This window comes from Conger conger, chromosome 5 (assembly GCF_963514075.1).
Source record: "Conger conger chromosome 5, fConCon1.1, whole genome shotgun sequence".
Taxonomy (NCBI): Eukaryota; Metazoa; Chordata; class Actinopteri; order Anguilliformes; family Congridae; genus Conger; species Conger conger.
In genome coordinates, this window is record NC_083764.1 from 59,115,564 (window position 1) to 59,134,770 (window position 19,207).

Genomic DNA, 19,207 nt, shown 5'->3' on the forward strand with positions numbered 1-19,207 from the left:
TGCAATTTATATAAAAATGTGGAAAATCACCTCATTGAGCTAACCAATGTGCCATGTAATGGAAAGATGCGCTTGTTAACCACTTCCTGAAAAAAAAACTTAAATACCGTAAATGTCCCCTGTCACAGACATAAAATCGTGTACCGACAGCCTGCTTACCATTGAAGTGTGCCGATTTCGGCATAATTTCAGATTGTGGCTTCTATTTTTGAGGACACAAACCCGCAGAACAGGCTGGAAAAAAAACTTAATTTTAACCAAAATTTTAGAATTCGAAGCCAGAAGGGGCAGCAAAATATCATTAGGCTAGTTAATTAATAAGGACGTTATACCGACATGAAGAAAGAAAGGCCACCTAAGTGCTCTATATAACTCTGGCATTTTATTCGTATATCGACAACTACACACATCAAATCAGTCGTCAACTATCAGTAGAAATACGGTGCAAGCACAAAACTAACTGAAGAGAAAGCGATAGTGGGTGTTTCTTACAATACCACGGCAAGAGGCGGTCCCATTGACAGTTCAATGGGCGGTCCTTAGTGCGGATTGGGTCTTGTTTTAAATGTCCTTCCGTTTATTGGTTAAGCGGTTGCCTTATTTTCATTGGCTGTTTTACACACGCCGGCATTTTTGAAAGCTGCATTTTACTTACAGCAAGCAGCTGTTTCACATCAGAGCAGGTAAGGCGTATTTCTGTTTGGGTAATTTTAACAAATGTGAAAAAACAGTTATCTTTGTAGAGATGAGTTGATATCATATAATTATTTAACGATATTAGTAAAATCCAAGCATGTTACCTTTGCGTTTTGATGTGGCTGTGTTAGCTAGCCATCTGCGCAATCTGAATGGTGAGTGATCTGATTGAGTGGCTTTATTCTCTATTGTTGCAGTAACAATAGTGAACGTAACCAGCTAATGGAAACTTGCTCAAGATGAGGTTGGCATTCGCAAGCGACGACCCAACGAGTTGTATCCGAAATTCAATTGATTTCGGGGCACGTACCTAATTATGAAATGTGTCTTGATACAACTTCATCTTCCATTTACTCGTAAAGCTGATCGCTTGGACAGTAACACGGCACGGTATACTAGCTAGAAAGCAATCATTAAACGACACCATACAATAGTCAAAACTGTAGTCATGGCAAGCGATTCTTGGTTAATTGTGTGATTTTTTTATTTCCTGAATATGATCAGCTAGAAATTGTTTTGCAGGCTGACTGTTCGGTGATCAACGTCTAACCTGCTACACTGCCCTACAAGTCTCCATTCTCACGAACTCCTCGCGATGTTCCACGGGGAAGATTCTGCAGAGTTCCAGTGTTGTGCCACAGTGGAGCGTTTGAACGCTTCTGGTCAAGCCATCAAACGCCAAGTAATTCGGCGAGCAACGGTGACTCTGGGACGCAATGAATTTCAGGAGATCGTCCTGCGGGTCCACGACGGCAAAGTGCCGCAAACTTTTACACTCCGCGAATTCCAGCTTTTCACTCGTTTTTGTCGGGACGGCAAAAGCACTATAAAACTGCTGCCGGAGAACATACAAGTGTTGCTCTCTGACTGTCCGCCAGACAGTTTACGCATCTTTCTGAAGACCTTAAGTATTAAGCACCAAGCCTGGCAGACTGGCAAACCCGTGGGGGATCGATCTAAGCTCCTTGCTGGACTTCCTCGCAGTTTCGAATCAATAAGTCCCCTGCAACAGAAAGACGTGGACAAGGCCAATGCGCTGCGAAGCAAAGTGAACGCGCATCCGCCCGCAAAAGGCCTGGCGAACAGAGCCGGGAATAAACCGTCTGGGCAGCAGGTGAAGAGGCAAAGACCGGATTCTACAGAATGCAGCCCGGTATGTTCACAATCTTTACAGGTCTCTACAGGGACGATTAAAGCAAAACATGATTTGTATGATCGCGATTAAAAACTGGATTAGAGCAAATCTTGTGTGTATGACTGCACAAAAGCTTTATGGGGTACCCTCTTGAATTTATTCTAGGTGAAATCACTGCACCCTGCCAAAAAACCAACTTTGTCCTTGCCTGTGGGGCGGAAGCTGTCCAAAGAGCAGGCTGTTGTTCTGAACGCCGTTTTAAGTGGGAAGAACGTCTTCTTTACTGGCAGTGCAGGTAATGATCAGAACCCATTTTCATGTGACTGCTTCTCTGACTTGCCTGTTTCTGACCAACCACTTGTCTCACTCACTGACTGGCTGACTGATGTCTTAATGTCCACAGAAATTACCCCCCTACTGTGAGTGAGTTTTACCCTTACTACAAATGAGTGAAATATGTTGTACTGCATGTTTGAATGCACTGCATTCTCTTCTGTTGTGTGCTGAAATAAGCAGGCTGGCCCAGCCTGATGTGATTGTCTTATTTAGGTACAGGGAAATCCTTCTTGCTGAAGAGGATTGTGGGGTCTCTGCCTCCCAAAAGCACTTATGCCACAGCCAGCACGGGTGTGGCAGCCTGCCACATTGGAGGAACTACTTTGCATAATTTTGCCGGTAAGGGTGTTTAAAGGGGAGAGGAAATTGCTGATCACCTCAACATGGTGCCTGAATTCAAGAGAACAGCTGTGGGCATCTTACATTGGATGGGAGGGATCAAATAATTGGTTTATATTGTATTGTTGACAAACAAATATTTTTCACTTGGTTGATTTTTATTTAATTTATTAATTTATTGTAATGTGTGTTTTAATGGAATTAAACGATTTCAGATTTGACATTTTAATCATCAGTTTCATTGCTTCTGAGGTCCTCCAAAGAGACCACTTCAAAGGCTGTGCCAGTACTGTGCAGTCAATAAAATGCATCAAGTGGCATGCAGATAAATCGGCCCTATTCAGTTTGTGAAACCATCCTGTCAATTTAAACTGGTTACTGCAGAATCTTGAATCCTGTAATGACTGACCAAAATGGAAATTATTTTATTCAAAATAAAACCTCCCTCCCCCATCAGGGATTGGCTCAGGCTCCGCTCCTCTGGAGCAGTGCCTGGAGCTGGCCCAGCGACCTGGGGTCCTCCAGCACTGGACAAGCTGCCGACACCTCGTCATCGACGAGATCTCCATGGTGGAGGCCCAGTTCTTTGACAAGCTTGAGATAATTGCCAGGTAGGCCTCCCTTCCTCCACTGTGTAAGAAAAGGATGTTCTGTATGTATGTTCCGAGCCGTACTCATGAGATTCGGCCTTGTTCACTGTGTTCCAGGTCCCTTAAGAGGTCTACTGAGCCATTTGGAGGCATCCAGCTGATAGTATGTGGAGACTTCCTCCAACTGCCCCCAGTCACCAAGGGAAAGGACAGGCCTGACTTCTGCTTCCAGGTGAGTGTGCGTGGAGGAAAACTGCCATCCGTGGCAATAAGGTCATTAAGGAATGCGTTCAGTAAGAGTACCAAATTACATTTATTGAAAGAAGCTGGGGGGAGGGAGGGAAGTACAGCGATTTGTGGTTTGCGATCATGAATTGGCATCACAAGCACTTAGTCATTGTTTTTGGTTCGTAGAATCCCCAAAACTCGGTATGAATACATTTGTTGCATGTCATGTCATTCCTGACTGGGAAAACCACCAAAAGTTCAGCATTGTTGTGATCATGACTACGGATTTTCATAAGGAAAGTGAAAATGAGAGAGTGGGGGGGGAACTCACTGCTGTGTGGTGTTTTCCTGACCCGCTCCACATCAGGCGAAAAGCTGGCGGAAGTGCATTCACCTGAACCTGGAGCTGATGGATGTGCGCAGACAGACAGACCAGACCTTCATCTCCCTTCTGCAGGCTGTGAGGGTGGGCAGGTGTGTATGCAGCACAGGCAACAATGCTTCTGAGCATTCAGCAAATTGCCAAATGCCCAGCGGAGAGAGGTCTGGCTCGGATGCACATGGGGCATGTATCACAGGAAGTAAGCAGGATTACTTGTTGGCTGGATTACTGCACTCAGTAAAACCTGTAACTGTTGTTTATCAGACGATGTTCTGGGTTTTACTCGGGGGCAGTTATCCTTCTAGATCAGTAATCGTGCTTCATGATACAGCCGCTAATCTTGCTTCATAATAAGTTAATTGGGTCTCCCAAGCTGGGTCCACAGAACTGGTGATATGTTCTCTCTCTGTCCCTCAAAATGTCTTCCCAAGAGTCACGGAGGAAGTCACTGCCAAGCTGCTGAAGAGTGCCTATCACCGCATCGAGAGGGACGGTATCCTAGCAACCAGACTGTGCACGCACAAAGACGACGTTGAATTGACCAATGAGAATAAGCTTCAGCAGCTACCAGGTTTGGGGTCTTAATTGTTTCCCCATCCAGCAGTCTCATCCCCAGCAGTGCGGTCCTGTATCCCACTTCTAGGGTGTTGATGGCTAGTGTCTACTCCTGAGTCGCTGAAAGTGTTTGGATTATGTGTTTTCCTGTCAGTTGTCTTGTGGAGCCCAATGGGCAATGTTCAGTGGTTTTTAACTTACTTTTTATTAACCCATTAGCCTTTGTCCAATTTAAGAAACAATACTTTCTTGCCTGCCTTCAAATACTTTGTTTCTTTGCCCTATAGGTATACCCTATTACTTCTAAAATGTAAAGGATTGGTGCATGCATTGTTGTGCTACCTGTTTATTTTGGGTGTTGTTTTTAGGGACTACACGGGTCTTCGAGGCAATAGACAGTGACCCTCAGCTGGTCAGGACCATTGACGCACTGAGTCCAGTGGGACGGGTGCTGCAGCTCAAAGTGGGCGCCCAGGTGAGGGTCAATGGCAGCCTGGCTGGTCTTCAGTGCTTAGCCATGCTAAATGAGCCAGGACCTAACTATCTCTTTCATGACTAGGTGATGCTGACAAAGAATCTGAATGTGGAGAGAGGCCTGGTCAACGGTGCAAGGGGTGTGGTAGTCTCCTTCCAGCCTGGGAATAAAGGTACAGTTGTTGGTTGGCAGAATGTGTCCTTGACTAATACTATGTAACCTGGAGAGGACCTTGTCTACGACGTTTTACATTTTACAATATTTCGGAGGGCTCTAGTATAAAATGGAAGCCCAGACTTCGTCGGTGGTTTTCAAGACAAGTTGGATATCTGAAAGGTGTATCCATGGTTATGTTGACGGACAGATGAACCCCTTTTTCCAGGCCTGCCATGTGTGCGGTTCCTGTGTGGCGTCACTGAGGTTGTGAAGCCGGAGCGCTTCATGTTCAAGGTGGGGGGGCAGTACCTCAGCCGACTGCAGCTACCCCTCAAGCTGGCCTGGGCCATCTCCATCCATAAAAGCCAGGTGAGCTGTACACCTCCACAGTCACACACGTAGCCTGAGGTATATTTAAAATGGAGCTTCACTATGGTTGGCTATAGAATCAAATCAAGACTTCAAACTTCTGCTTTTTTGTGGACAATGGGCCTCATGCAAGAACCACTTGTACAAAACTAATTTAACTAATTCTTAATTAGTTTGGAGTGATTTAATAATTTAAAGAATTTGAATACTCCTACAAGAGAACAAAGTATTTACTTCGTATTTAGATTTTTCTTTGGTAGGAACAACAGTTAAGTGTCATACAAATTGCGTAAACGACGCATTCCATTAATTTCCTATGGCTTGCAGTGCAGCTTGCCTGGCTCCGATAACTCATCAAACTTTCAAACTTGGTATTGCCGATCAAATGTAAATCATGATTCAGATACCGCATTATTTCTCACCTCAATTATTTGAGGTGAGAAAATAAAACATTTTAGTGGACTGTTTAGGAGGAATAATCATTTATCAATGGTTAATCCCGTTGGCCATCTATCAAATGGAACCCACCTGCAGTCACGTATACACTGTATTAAACGTTTTCTGAAGTTAGGACAGTTTTTTTGGAATCCAATGTGGCACACTCGTATGAGCCGTACATAGGGAGGCGAAAAGGCAAGAGACATTTGATACAAAATGTTCTTGCATGAGGCCCATCAGGAGTAAATGTGTCCCTGCCGTAATGTACTGCACTCTGACTACAGTTGTTCATTCGCAAGCACTCTGACAAGCTCAAGCTTTTTCCTCGATCTCAAAACCCTTTCAAATGACATCTGGAAGAAGAGCTGACATTTCCTTTAGAAAGTACTGTGCTCTACCGAAGGCTGTAGCTTCATGCATTTCCAGTAAAAAAAATAAAATGAAATAATCTGAACAAAACCACTCCACTTTCCCAGAAGTCACATGAGTACTGTCTGTCCTCCTCAGTCTGTCTGTCTGGACAGATTAACTGATATTTTGGAGTAATTGGGGTCATTGGCTTTTCAGCACAGGTATTTCACAAAATGACCCGTGTCGTGCAGCTTACCCCTTAATTAAAGAAAATGGCAGAGCTGCTGGCCTCAAACTCGCCCTGGATTTCTGACAGGACTTCAGTGCTGTCAATACCTGTTCTGATCCAATTCAATAAGGGAGTACATTTTTAAATCGAAAGAATATTGGCATAATGACATGCAATAATTTGTTAAATGTACATGCGTAGCATTATCCGCCAGCATTTATTCAGTATGAAATGGTCTAGCATTATACAAAAAAATTTACTCTGACAATTAATTGTTTTACCCTCCTCCATTTGCCTACATATCATGGTAAAGTTGCATGGGATTATCGACTTATTACAATTCCATACTGCATAGAAATTCACATTTCTGAGAAGATTTTGACATGCGTGTTTCCTGCAAGACAAATAACGGCTGTGTGCCTCCATAGGGCATGACCCTGGACTGTGTGGAGATCTCTCTGGCGCGCGTGTTTGAGTGCGGCCAGGCCTACGTGGCTCTGTCGCGGGCTCGGAGCCTGGGCGGTCTGCGCGTGTTGGACTTTGACCCCCACGTGGTGCGGGCCGACCCGGAAGTGATCGTCTTCTACAAGCGGCTGCGGAAGGAGAGGATGCTCTTGCAGGTCAGTGCCCTCTCGCCCCCTGGCGTCGCCGGCGTCCGGTGGCCGCAAACGCGGTGGCGTGGCGTCGCTGCGGTGCGTCATTGAGGTTTATCCCCCTCTGAGTCCCTGAGCTCGTCATGGTATTGTCTCACTGTATTCGCTGATTCACAGTTCAGATTTTCTCTCATGCCGTTTTGAAGACGGGCCTGTCTCTGCCTTCCCCTGGGTGCTACCTGTACGAGGCAGGCGGAAGTCGAGAGAATCTGTGCCTGTCTGTGCTCCGTGCATTGCGTGCGGTGTCCTCACGTCTCCTGCCCGTTTTGTTTTCCAGGCCTCCATGGAGGGGTTTGTGGACAGAGGGAACAAGGAGAACAGGCGTCTGTGAGAACGGGCTGCTGCAGCCTCCGTTTGTGTGCACTGTGTGCACCTATCCTTTACGCCTCCAATCCCGCCTGGGCCTTTTATTCAAGGCATCGCATTTTCAAGTTTTTACCTTTGGAGTGAAACCGAATCAAGTTACCAGTTTGTGCTATTTTTCCTGTACACTAGGAAGGGCTGCATGAACCGTGTGTAAACTGGAGGATAAGGATCCGCATTCATTTACGGTTGTGCTCTTGATTTCACGTCCACATTGTAAATATGGAAATCTATTTTTCTATGCTAGTTAAGAGTTTTTAAAAACGCCATCTAATTTAATATATTCTAAGGTTTTATTGACATTTTCAACTGTTTTTAATTTATGTTTTTAATAAAAGTGATTTTAATCAATTCTTGTAATTTTCTTTACTTTTGTATTCTTTTTCCTAACTGCTCTGTATTGTCACCAAACTGAAAGTCAATTCTTATGCTACAGATATAACTATATGTAGAATTGACTGAAAAATAGGTACATGTAGCAGGTCGGCAAGTTCTTAACTCATGCATGCAAGGCACGCTGGTCTAGTCTTATTGTTTTTCTAACAGAATGAATTGCTGTTAGGATTCTAACAGAATATATTCAAATTGAGAATTACCTTGGCAAATTGATACTGTTCATCTTCCTTTTCCCTATTCCCCATGTCCTTCGAGACCCAGACACCGAGCTTCTGAACAGCGTAGCTTTATCCTGTTAAAGATTTACTGTATGAAATGCTAATCCCGTCTGCAAAAGTATAACATATAGAGGTGGCTGGCTCAAAGGCATGACATGACTTGGTAATAAGTCAAGCTTTCTTTAATGGGCATATACTGTGTCACGACTGAGGAAGTTTATCCTATGCTTTTGACAGCAAACATGGGATTTTCAACTTCTGTGATTGTGGATTTTGACTGTTAAGCTTGTAATTGACACCTTGACACGAGATATTAGACCATGAATATAAATTGTATGTCTTTCGTCTGCTTTGCACGTGACTTATGCTACTAATAAGGCACTGGTTTTGAAGTGTAACAAGTGCCCCCTTTCGATCCTCATCTTTCTTGGCTGTGCAATTGTACTGAAACTAGGCTCATATGAATTGGGGGCATTCTTAAAAACAATGAAACCACTGGCGCAATTACAAAGTCTTGAACTCTTTAAAGCTACTAGATTTTAACATCCATCCTAACCCGCTTATCCTGAAAAGGGTCGCAGGGGGGCTGGAGCCTATCCCAGCATACATTGGCCGAAAGGCAGGAAGCCAGTCCATCGCCACAGACATGCCATTCCCTCACACACTCATACCCACAGGCAATTTAGACTCTCCAATCAGCCTAACCTGCATGTCTTTGGACTGTGGGAGGCAACTCACATGAGCACGGGGAGAACATGCAAACTCCACACAGAGAGGCCCCGGTCGACCGGGATTTGAACCCAGGACCTCCTTGCTGTGAGGCGGCAGTGCTACCCACTGCACCATCTGTGCCGCCTAGATTTTAACAGCATAATTATAACATTATTTGTACTATAAGTACAACCAATGCTGTATTTAATGCTGCAGCTTAATCATGTGATGGTATATATTAACTAGGAATGCAGGCCTGTGTACATTTACGTGGTACACATGTTGTCTATTATGCATGATATTTAGTATTTTATCACAAAAAGCAATATGAAGAAATTATTTGCGGCTCAGAATTTATTGGTTTAAATTGAGTCCAAAGTTGTTGCTCTGCTGCCACCCTGTGGATATACAATGAAACCATGCTCACAGTAGTTTATTGTCCATGTTTCTTAGTCTTTCTATTAACTTTTCTTTGCCTTCTCTGCTCAAATACTGGCCAGTGACTATTTTATGTCATACAGACCATGATGGGAAGAACTGATATATTAGTATCCAAACTTAAGCCCATCTTTCCCCTGGCAATACAAGGCTAATTATGGCCTGCCACTGTAAATGGTAAATGGCAGGCATTTATATAGTGCCTTTATCCAAAGCGCTGTACAATTGATGCTTCTCCATTCACCCATTCATACACACACTCACACACACTCACACACACACACACTGACACACACACACTGACACACACTCACACACACACACTGACGGCGATTGGCTGCCATGCAAGGCCCCGACCAGCTCGTCAGGAGCATATGGGGGTTAGGTGTTAGGGACACTTCGACACAGCCCGGGCGGGGGATCAAACCGGCAACCCTCCGACTGCCAGATAACTGCTCTTACTGCCTGAGCCATGTCGCCCCCACTGTGGACCCTTGGCCATAGTCTGCTAAGGATATAAGCCAGACTGGAACATGTAACTATAAGGCTCAGTCTGTGATTGTGGCTAAGGCTAACTATTTGAACTACAGGTCTTGTGTGCCGCAGTATCTTCAGGTATTTGCCTGAATGACGCATCTCACTGTTCCGGCTCTCACTCATACAAGTCTCAATGCAGTGGGACAAATACTAGTTAGTTGCACATACAAGCTGCGTTGAAGTTTCTTTAAGTGCATTTTCCTGGTTCAGATCATGAACCCCACAAAGCCCTTATACCAGCTGGCTAGTCATCAGAAATCAATACCTTCCATAAAGACCATTGCTGGGCCAAAACACAATGCTACAAGGGCTCTTTTCAGATGAGACTGGACGTCCCTGTCATAGATAGTACACAGGTGTTATGACTGCAAATTTAACATTTATTTATGGAAAAAATGAATAAAAAACTTTTTTGTGGAATATTACGGGACAAAATTACATCTGACCTCACTATTTAATTCTTAAGACCTTCCTTTATTTATCTCTTAACTAACAAAAACTTTCTGCTAAAATGTTTATGATCAGGGCTTAACAAGCATGTTCCTGGAGATCTACTGTGCTGTAGGTTTTCACTGTAATATAGATCTCACTCCTGGTCCTGGACAGCCGCAGGGTCTGCTGGTTTTTGTTTTTGTCTAAAGATCAGCAACCAATTCAGACCCAAGAAGCCAGGTGAGGTGAGTTAACTGTGTAATTAACCACTTTAATCAATCAATTAAGTGCTGAGTAACAACAAAGGCCAGCACACCCTGCGGCTCTCCAGGACCAGGAGTGAAACCACTGCTCTAATCCCTGCAAAGTGCACCCCATTCAACAGCTAGAGATCTGGTTGAGCTGTTAATTAATTAATAAACATTATGATAAACCAGGGGTATCCAAAAATCCATTCCCAAAGGGCCGGTAGTATGGTTTTTGTTCCAACCAATTACCATGGCTTAGGTTCCTAAACAGTTGAATACACCAGGGATGGGCAAGGCAGGCCGTATCTGTTTCAGGATTTCAGACCAACTTCTGCTTTTAATGATTTAATTATACCAATCATTTACTATATGATCTGTCATTGATCAGCATGATTCCATGACATAAGCAGCACCTGATAAGTGTTCTAGTCTTGTTGCGTTTTATTGCTATCTAATCTCTGAGAGAATCGTCATGGTTCATATGACTAATGAGCTGATTGAGCCAGGGTAACAAAAACTTGCAGACACATCTCGCTCTCCAGGACTTGAGTTGCCCATCCCTGGTTTACACCGATATTATGCTATATCATACAATACATTATATCATATTATATATTAGTCTGAAGCTGTGGTTTATCATTTTAAAGAAGCGTGAAGTAAATGATTGAGCAAATAAAAGAATGAAGATTTGGCTTGAATTGAAGTGGCTCTTGTTGTGCACCCCTGAGATTAACTGATACAAAGGTGTCCGTGCTCAATCATGGGGTACTCCCATGCATGCTGGTTTCCATCACAGCCATTTTCTTCATCAAGTGAAGTTCCTTCACATTTTCCCCTTTATTTTAGAACAAAGCACTGTAGTTGCTTATTGAGATCAAGTTCTATGATCAGGAGTATGCACTTGCACTAATTGGGATCCAGCTTGTTTAACTGACACACTATAATGTAATCAATCAAAAAGGCAACCTCTTTCATTAGTTTATCTAATTTCAAGTCTTGAGGTGTAAATATGTCTAAATGAAGACAGCTCATCAGAGGCTGCAACCGAAGACCTAGTTTGAAACTAATAACTATTTAAGGAAAAAGAAAAGTATGTTACACTGTCAGCCAGTAATATGTCAAAAAATATCAGCTCTCGAATAATCAGGATTTTTTTTTTAACACTTGCCTTCTTTGGAAGTTGTCTATACATATGCATACAGTACAACCTTTGTCACCTTACATCATTGACAAATAAAAGTTTCAACAACCAGGAGCATTGGAAGGGCAAATACTGGGTTGCTTGATCAGTCACTAGATTGGATAACTAAATGGCTAATGGCTAAATTAAATAACTACTGCATATAGGACCAGGACGTCTTTTAGACTGGTCACTAAGTGCATTATAAGATGAATGAATGCCTTGGACCTTACAGGTGAAATAGATTTTAATGCCATTCACAGGCACAATGCAATTAGCAGCTATACAAATTGGAAGGGGTAAGACTGCTGGACTAATGGTTTAGGGGTGGAGAAACATTAGTGAGGCAGGACAAAGCATTTAATGCAATAAATTACATTCAGCTGGGTATAAAATGGCCTCACCAAGACACCATAGGTATTGTTGGATTTTGTGAATATGCATAGTGGCATCATGGAGGCAGGAAGGTTGTGTATTGGCCTTGTGATTCTTGGGTTTTTTGGCTGTTTATGTCATGCTCGGCAGTCCCATGAGTCTGTGAATCCCCACGCTCTGGCAACAACCCCCTGGTATCACCGAAAACCGGCAACCACTCAGGCACCTGCCACAGCCCGGCCAACCTTTGGAAGGCCAGCATCTCCCCCGGGTCTATTCACACCCCACCCAACTATTGGGGCGCCCAAGGGAACCACCATCCTGGCACCCACTCTACCCAGGCCAGATTCTGTCCATGTCCATTGTGGAGAAACCTTAGTGCAGTTGGAAGTGGATGTGGACCTGCTTGGCATTGGTATTCTGATCCAGCCATCTGACATCACCTTGGGAGGCTGTGGGCCTGTTGGACAGGATCATTCTCATCTCCTCTTTGAGGCTGAGCTGCATGCTTGTGGCAGCACGCTGACGGTATGACGCATTTGCAGAGCTGGAAATGGTGGTGTGCCAGTGACTCCTGTAATCACTTTCTCTTTCCAGATGACTGCAGATGCACTCATCTACACGTTTGCCATCAACTACCAACCCAAAGCGATTGGGGATACTCCCATCATCAGAACCAGTGATGCAGTGATTGGTGTCCAGTGCCACTACATGAGGTTGGGAAGTATTTCTTCCAGTGGGCTCATGTCAAGGACTTTAAATGTTGGTGTGGGGTTGTGTTGGTTCCATGCAATCGTTCTCCTGAAATGCAGTATTGCCTCTTTGCAAAACATTACTCTACCTCCTGCATAAAGGACTTCAATGTCTTAGATACTGAATAGTCTGTAGTACTTCATTCTAGATCGTTTTGTAGTGAACATGGTAACAATTGAGCAATAACCAATAGCACTAACCCAACACATTGATAATGTGTGAAGACCGTTTCAAGTACTTCTGGACTGTTTAACCATAAAATGGTCACTTTTGTGGGTTTCTATAGCACCCTTCTATAACCCTTTTGCTACTTCCATAGGCTGCACAATGTGAGTAGCAATGCACTGAACCCAACCTGGATTCCCTACCACTCTACCCTGTCTGCTGAGGATCTCCTTGTCTTTTCCCTGAGGCTCATGGCTGGTGAGTTGCCATCTAATGCTTGGTTGCAGCGTTTTTGCCTTTTCACTGATCATTACCCTTCCATAAATGCTAGATGACTGGCAGCTGGAGAGGACATCCAACGTGTTCTTCCTGGGAGACCTCATTAACATTGAAGCCTCTGTGATCCAGGCCAATCATGTGCCCCTCCGTGTGTTTATGGACACCTGTGTGGCCACTCTGGCTCCCAGCATGGATTCAGTCCCCAGATATGCATTTATTGATTACCAAGGGTGAGTAGGTTCAGCCTTCAGGTCCCACCCCTGCAAAAAATATGTACTTGTCCTGCAAGTGGAGGACTAAGCTTTTGTTCCAGGTGTCTAATTGATTCCAAGCTGACTAGCTCCCGCTCCAAGTTCCAGTCCAGGAAACGGGATGAAAAGCTGCAAGTTCAGCTAGATGCCTTCCGATTTGCCCAGGAGACCAGGAGCGAGGTGTGTAATGCCTTCAACTGCATGCGTTTGGTCATCATGCTTTGCACTGTGACTGACGTTTCTCTGGTTCTTGGTAGATCTACATTTTCTGTCACCTGAGAGCCACTGCAGCATTGCCGGATTCTGAGGGGAAGGCCTGCTCGTTCCTTCCGTCAAAGGATGGGTTGGTCATCTACCATGTACATGATCAAGCGACTACATCCCCTGCTTGACTAACCTGTCCTTCTTGCAGGTGGGTTAGTGCTTCTGGAGATGACCAGGTATGTAGCTGCTGTGACTCTGGCTGTACCATAAGGAAGGGCAGGAGTCTGGAACCTGCAGGTGTGACTTCAGTTGATTTATAAAATGACCATTTTGCTCTACCTGTATTTGGCAAGGTGTGACCGTTTCCTGTTCTCCAGCTGCACAGTATAGTGCCAGTGCCTTCCTAGGACCCATCACTGTCCAGAGACCTACTAATGAAGTCTTGCCAAAGCTGAACACTCCCTTGAAGGCAGAAGATCACAGGGCAGCAGGTATCCATCCTGATCATTGCCATCTAGTGTTTGCCATCTGGCAAATTCCTTGTCAATGAAATGGTTTCTGCTTTCTAGGTCTCTCCCCTGATGCTGTGGTCATGGCTGGAGTGGTGGCTGCAGTGGGACTGGTCTGCATGATTGTGCTGGTGATGGTGCTCAGGAGATCCAAACGTACAGCTTTGTAACCCACATGTTTGGATAATGAATAAACATGACTTCCCCCCCCCCCCTTATTTCTTGGCCTAATCTTTGTAGGTTTACCAGAATACGAATTTGAAAACGTAGCTTAAATTGCTTTATCGTGTGCTCAAGTACTGGTGACGCCTATCCTTGCAGATGAGTAGGCATGTGCAAGTAGGAAGGGGCTTTGGAATGCATATCTCCAAATGGCTAGGTTTTGGTTTTTTTTTTTTTTTTTTTTTTTTTTTAAATTGCAGGTTTTATTCTGCAGTGACTCTGTACTTGATCCACAAGTGGGGTTTCACTGTAGTGAAACCAATCAGTAGCCTATACAATCAGGCATTTGGCTGCTTCTATCCAATGCAACTTCCAGTGGCTCCTAAACTCCTTCCTGGCATGCCCCTGTATGCTGTTTGTTCTCCAATTTCCATTCAAAAAGGAACAAGCTGGTAATCGTTCCCTCTTTGGTTTAGAGGGTTTTACCTTAAACTGTTGACAAATGGCTTTGCAATGGCAAAGAAAATCATAATCATTATGTTCATAAGCTCGTTTGAACAAACCAGCATGCACAAGTGTAGGACAGGCTTTTGGGACCATTGCTTTTGATCTGGGGACCAGTCCCCATTGCCCACCTCCCACTACACCAGGTGGAATATGGGAAGACGGGCCCAGTAGCTTCACTGGTCTTTACATGGTTTGACCCAATAGGAATACCATTTCTTGACTAAACCTTTAGTTTCACTGTAGCTTGCTCAATCATTAAACATTTGCTCCGTTCTAAAATTTATGGAGGATTACCTGCTGGAGGTTCAAGCTTCAGTTGATTGCTGAAGTACCACTAGTTGCAACTAAATCTTGTTTAATGCAGTTGGATAAACCTAAATTCTGGATTAATATGCCAAGAACTGTGTAGAGCCACTGGTTTGTCTGCCCTTGCAATTGACTTCAGTCTGCTGCCAGCTTGAGGTCACCAATGCCTCAAGCATCCTCTTAGACACAATCTTTGTACCACCTCAATATTGAATACCACTAAATTAGGGATGGACTGCTATTTGCATGCAAGCAACACTTGCATGCTAAATTACTGCTGTGGACATGCTCCATTTTTTAATGTTATGCAGGGGTATGACGGTTTTGTAAGTAGTGGGAAGTGCCCACATTAAAAATTAGAGCAGCTGTCCGATATACACATGTTCAAATAATTTGAAATGGCCTGAGGGTAAGACAGCCAATTCTTAGTTTAAGTTCAAATGGTGAGCTGATGACAAGCTCAACTACATAGCAATTTGGTGTGGCAAAGAACTGAGGATGAGCTTTTCTTCATATAGACCGATTTTTCATGGCTTGCTAGTACTTTGTAAGCCTGTTAGTAAAGTCAATCATCTCCTTGACAATTTAGTATATTTTGGAAAGCGGGGGGGACAAGCAAACGCTGAGTAAATGAGCACTTCAATGATCCAAAACCTTCATCTTTAATTAAAATTTAATTTAATTTAAAGCAAAATACTTTGTCAATGTATGGGACTGCTTTTTTTCCCCCTGCTTATAGACACAATATCTTTGAATGTATTGTGAACATATTTTGTCTGTCTTCTTTCTAAAATGTTCTTTGCAAAAACAATAGTTATTTAGCCAAAGCTTTTACCAGAAGCAACTCACAGTTGATAAGACTAAGGAGGAAACAACCCCCCCCCCCTTAGAGCAATGCGGCCTGAAGAGCTTTACAGTTGTGCATATCTAACCACAGGTATACCTGGGCTTGAACCGCCAACCTTCCAGGTCCCAGTTATGCACCTTAGCCAGTGGGCAACAGGATTCCTCTCAATTCATCAGACCATAGTCTGTGGTTCTAGCCTTTTTTTTTTTTTTTTTTTGCCTCTCCCTGTGGGTGGAGCAAGGAGTAGAATAAGCAATTGGAATAAGCCAAATGAGTTCCGTCAAAGCACATTCGACGATAGTCTAGCAGGAGCATCGATTCTAACTTCAAAAGTGCGGCCAGGTGAACTCAATTATTTCAATCTGCAGCCCTACTGCCAGGTTTCATTTGGGAAGGTAAATTGCCACATGTTTTTGAGTTTGCCATGGCTCTGGCAGGGTGACTAAATTAGGCCTTAGTTACGCAATGCTGGGCAGGTAAATTAAATATTCATTCCACATAGGATGAGGTACCCTTTGAGTGGTCATTCTGTGTATCACCAAATTAATTAATTACTTGTGACTTTCAGGTGAAATCAATTGTAGGTCCAATCACATGCACACTGAAATTAACAGCTGGACAAATTGGAAGAGGTAAAATTGCTTGATTAATGCTTTACAGCAAGAGAGGATGAAAGAAGGCTGAAGCATTTAGTCCAATCAATGACATTCAGCTGGGTATAAAATTACCTCACCAAAGCACCAGGGATATTGCTGGATTTTGTGAATGCAGACATAGAGTCATCATGGCGGGTGAGCGGTTGTGTATTGGAATCGTGATTCTTGGGTTTTTTGGCTGTTTATGTAATGCTCGGCAGTCCCATGAGCCTGTGAATCCCCACGGTCTTGCAACAACCCCCTGGTATCACCGAAAACCGGCAACCACCCAGGCACCTGCCACAGCCCGGCCAACCTTTGGAAGGCCAGCATCTCCCCCGGGTCTATTCACACCCCACCCAACTATTGGGGCGCCCAAGGGAACCACCATCCTGGAACCCACTCTACCCAGGCCAGATTCTGTCCATGTCCATTGTGGAGAAACCTTAGTGCAGTTGGAAGTGGATGTGGACCTGCTTGGCATTGGTATTCTGATCCAGCCATCTGACATCACCTTGGGAGGCTGTGGGCCTGTTGGACAGGATCATTCTCATCTCCTCTTTGTGGCTGAGCTGCATGCTTGTGGCAGCACGCTGACGGTATGAAGCATTTGCAGAGCTGGAAATGGTGGTGTGCCAGTGACTCCTGTAATCACTTTCTCTTTCCAGATGACTGCAGATACACTCATCTACACGTTTGCCATCAACTACCAACCCAAAGCAATTGGGGATACTCCCATCATCAGAACCAGTGACGCAGTGGTTGGTGTCCAGTGCCATTACATGAGGTGAAGCATTTCCTGTCACTAGGCACATGGCCCATATTTGGGACTTCAAATGTTGGTGTGGGGTTCTGGTCACTTGTTCTGGAAGGCTGTCTAACCTCAATGTCCTGGTACACTGAATAAGCTTTATAGTCTTTTCTCTCCTGAAGAGACTACTGCTCAATCATTTTACCATGAAACGGTTGTATTGTTGTGACCATAGCGCTAACCCTTTTGCTACTTCCATAGGCTGCACAATGTGAGTAGCAATGCACTGAACCCAACCTGGATTCCCTACCACTCTACCCTGTCTGCTGAGGATCTCCTTGTCTTTTCCCTGAGGCTCATGGCTGGTGAGTTGCCATCTAATGCTTGGTTGCAGCATTTTTGCCTTTTCACTGATCATTACCCTTCCATAAATGCTAGATGACTGGCAGCTGGAGAGGACATCCAACGTGTTCTTCCTGGGAGACCTCATTAACATTGAAGCCTCTGTGATCCAGGCCAATCATGTGCCCCTCCGTGTCTTTATGGACACCTGTGTGGCCACTCTGGCTCCCAGCATGGATTCAGTCCCCAGATATGCATTTATTGATTACCAAGGGTGAGTAGGTTCAGCCTTCAGGTCCCACCCCTGCAAAAAATATGTACTTGTCCTGCAAGTGGAGGACTAAGCTTTTGTTCCAGGTGTCTAATTGATTCCAAGCTGACTAGCTCCCGCTCCAAGTTCCAGTCCAGGAAACGGGATGAAAAGCTGCAAGTTCAGCTAGATGCCTTCCGATTTGCCCAGGAGACCAGGAGCGAGGTGTGTAATGCCTTCAACTGCATGCGTTTGGTCATCATGCTTTGCACTGTGACTGACGTTTCTCTGGTTCTTGGTAGATCTACATTTTCTGTCACCTGAGAGCCACTGCAGCATTGCCGGATTCTGAGGGGAAGGCCTGCTCGTTCCTTCCGTCAAAGGATGGGTTGGTCATCTACCATGTACATGATCAAGCGACTACATCCCCTGCTTGACTAACCTGTCCTTCTTGCAGGTGGGTTAGTGCTTCTGGAGATGACCAGGTATGTAGCTGCTGTGACACTGGCTGTGCTGTGAGGAAGGGCAGGAGTCTGGAACCTGCAGGTGACTTCCGTTGGTCTCATGTTGCTCAACTTTTTAAAAAAAAATTTTTTATGTATAAACTTGGCAAGGTATGAATGTTTCTTGTTCTCCAGCTGCACAGTATAGTGCCAGTGCCTTCCTAGGACCCATCACTGTCCAGAGACCTACTAATGAAGTTTTGCCAAAGCTGAGCACTCCCTTGAAGGCAGAAGATCACAGGGCAGCAGGTATCCATCCTGATCATTGCCATCTAGTGCTTGCCATCTGGCAAATTCCTCGTCAATGAAATGGTTTCCGCTTTCTAGGTCTCTCCCCTGATGCTGTGGTCATGGCTGGAGTGGTGGCTGCAGTGGGACTGGTCTGCATGATTGCACTGGTGATGGTGCTCAGGAGATCCAAATCTACAGCTTTGTAATGCTCATGGCTGGGAGTTTGGTTAATAAAATTAATAAACTTTACCCTTTTGTGAAATGCATCTTCTCTCCCTGAAGAATACAGTTTAAGTTGTGGATTAAATTGCTTTAGCAAGTGCTTAATTTGGTCAGTCCATTGCAATTTGCAGCTGATGTAGCAACATATTTGGTTGCTTCTGGGAATGTGTGCCTTAACCATAGGGCCACTACTTTCCTTTAGTAGCAAGTACTTCAGTCTCGTTAAAGCTAAGGAGTAACCACATGGAGTTGGCAGATGTTCCAAGGTAGACTAGAGATTGAATGGTGTGACGCAGAGCTATGTGGTAGAGGACTCTTTTGCTGCAGTTGCTTTATTTTCCCACTTTGTAGCTATAATTACAATTTTAAAAACCCAGTTTGGCATGCCAATTCTTGCATACACACAACTACCAAAATGCTGACCATATCTTCAAAAAATTTAAATTGCAGCACTAGTTAA

The 19,207-nt window shown here is 44.3% G+C and overlaps 3 protein-coding genes across 7 annotated transcripts; all 3 read left to right on the forward strand.

Moving 5' to 3' along the window:
• The first annotated feature begins 608 nt into the window (after nucleotides 1–608).
• On the forward strand, nucleotides 609–7,646 carry pif1 (PIF1 5'-to-3' DNA helicase homolog (S. cerevisiae)). 5 transcript variants are annotated; one of them, XM_061243375.1, is made up of 14 exons: nucleotides 621–683; nucleotides 894–940; nucleotides 1,219–1,849; nucleotides 1,997–2,126; nucleotides 2,381–2,506; nucleotides 2,964–3,117; nucleotides 3,214–3,328; nucleotides 3,692–3,798; nucleotides 4,138–4,277; nucleotides 4,630–4,736; nucleotides 4,821–4,908; nucleotides 5,119–5,261; nucleotides 6,708–6,899; nucleotides 7,210–7,646. In XM_061243375.1, the coding sequence occupies exons 3-14, from the start codon at nucleotides 1,292–1,294 to the stop codon at nucleotides 7,261–7,263; spliced, it is 1,914 nt and encodes a 637-aa protein (XP_061099359.1). In that variant the 5' UTR covers nucleotides 621–683; nucleotides 894–940; nucleotides 1,219–1,291; the 3' UTR covers nucleotides 7,264–7,646. The 5 variants fall into 5 exon arrangements, with proteins under 5 accessions (XP_061099358.1, XP_061099359.1, XP_061099360.1 ...); XM_061243374.1 differs by lacking the exon at nucleotides 894–940 and having other exon boundaries at nucleotides 609–683; XM_061243376.1 differs by lacking the exon at nucleotides 894–940 and having other exon boundaries at nucleotides 1,201–1,849.
• Nucleotides 7,647–11,838: 4,192 nt separating this feature from the next.
• Nucleotides 11,839–14,199, forward strand: LOC133128576 (zona pellucida sperm-binding protein 3-like). Its single transcript, XM_061242207.1, has 9 exons — nucleotides 11,839–12,358; nucleotides 12,428–12,546; nucleotides 12,903–13,006; nucleotides 13,080–13,257; nucleotides 13,341–13,458; nucleotides 13,536–13,621; nucleotides 13,691–13,779; nucleotides 13,860–13,973; nucleotides 14,052–14,199. Exons 1-9 carry the CDS (start codon nucleotides 11,894–11,896, stop codon nucleotides 14,159–14,161), a joined length of 1,383 nt encoding a protein of 460 aa, XP_061098191.1. The 5' UTR covers nucleotides 11,839–11,893; the 3' UTR covers nucleotides 14,162–14,199.
• Nucleotides 14,200–16,547: 2,348 nt separating this feature from the next.
• On the forward strand, nucleotides 16,548–18,787 carry LOC133128588 (zona pellucida sperm-binding protein 3-like). The gene is made up of 9 exons (XM_061242229.1): nucleotides 16,548–17,047; nucleotides 17,117–17,235; nucleotides 17,461–17,564; nucleotides 17,638–17,815; nucleotides 17,899–18,016; nucleotides 18,094–18,179; nucleotides 18,249–18,337; nucleotides 18,430–18,543; nucleotides 18,622–18,787. The coding sequence occupies exons 1-9, from the start codon at nucleotides 16,598–16,600 to the stop codon at nucleotides 18,729–18,731; spliced, it is 1,368 nt and encodes a 455-aa protein (XP_061098213.1). The 5' UTR covers nucleotides 16,548–16,597; the 3' UTR covers nucleotides 18,732–18,787.
• The last annotated feature ends 420 nt before the right edge of the window (nucleotides 18,788–19,207 follow it).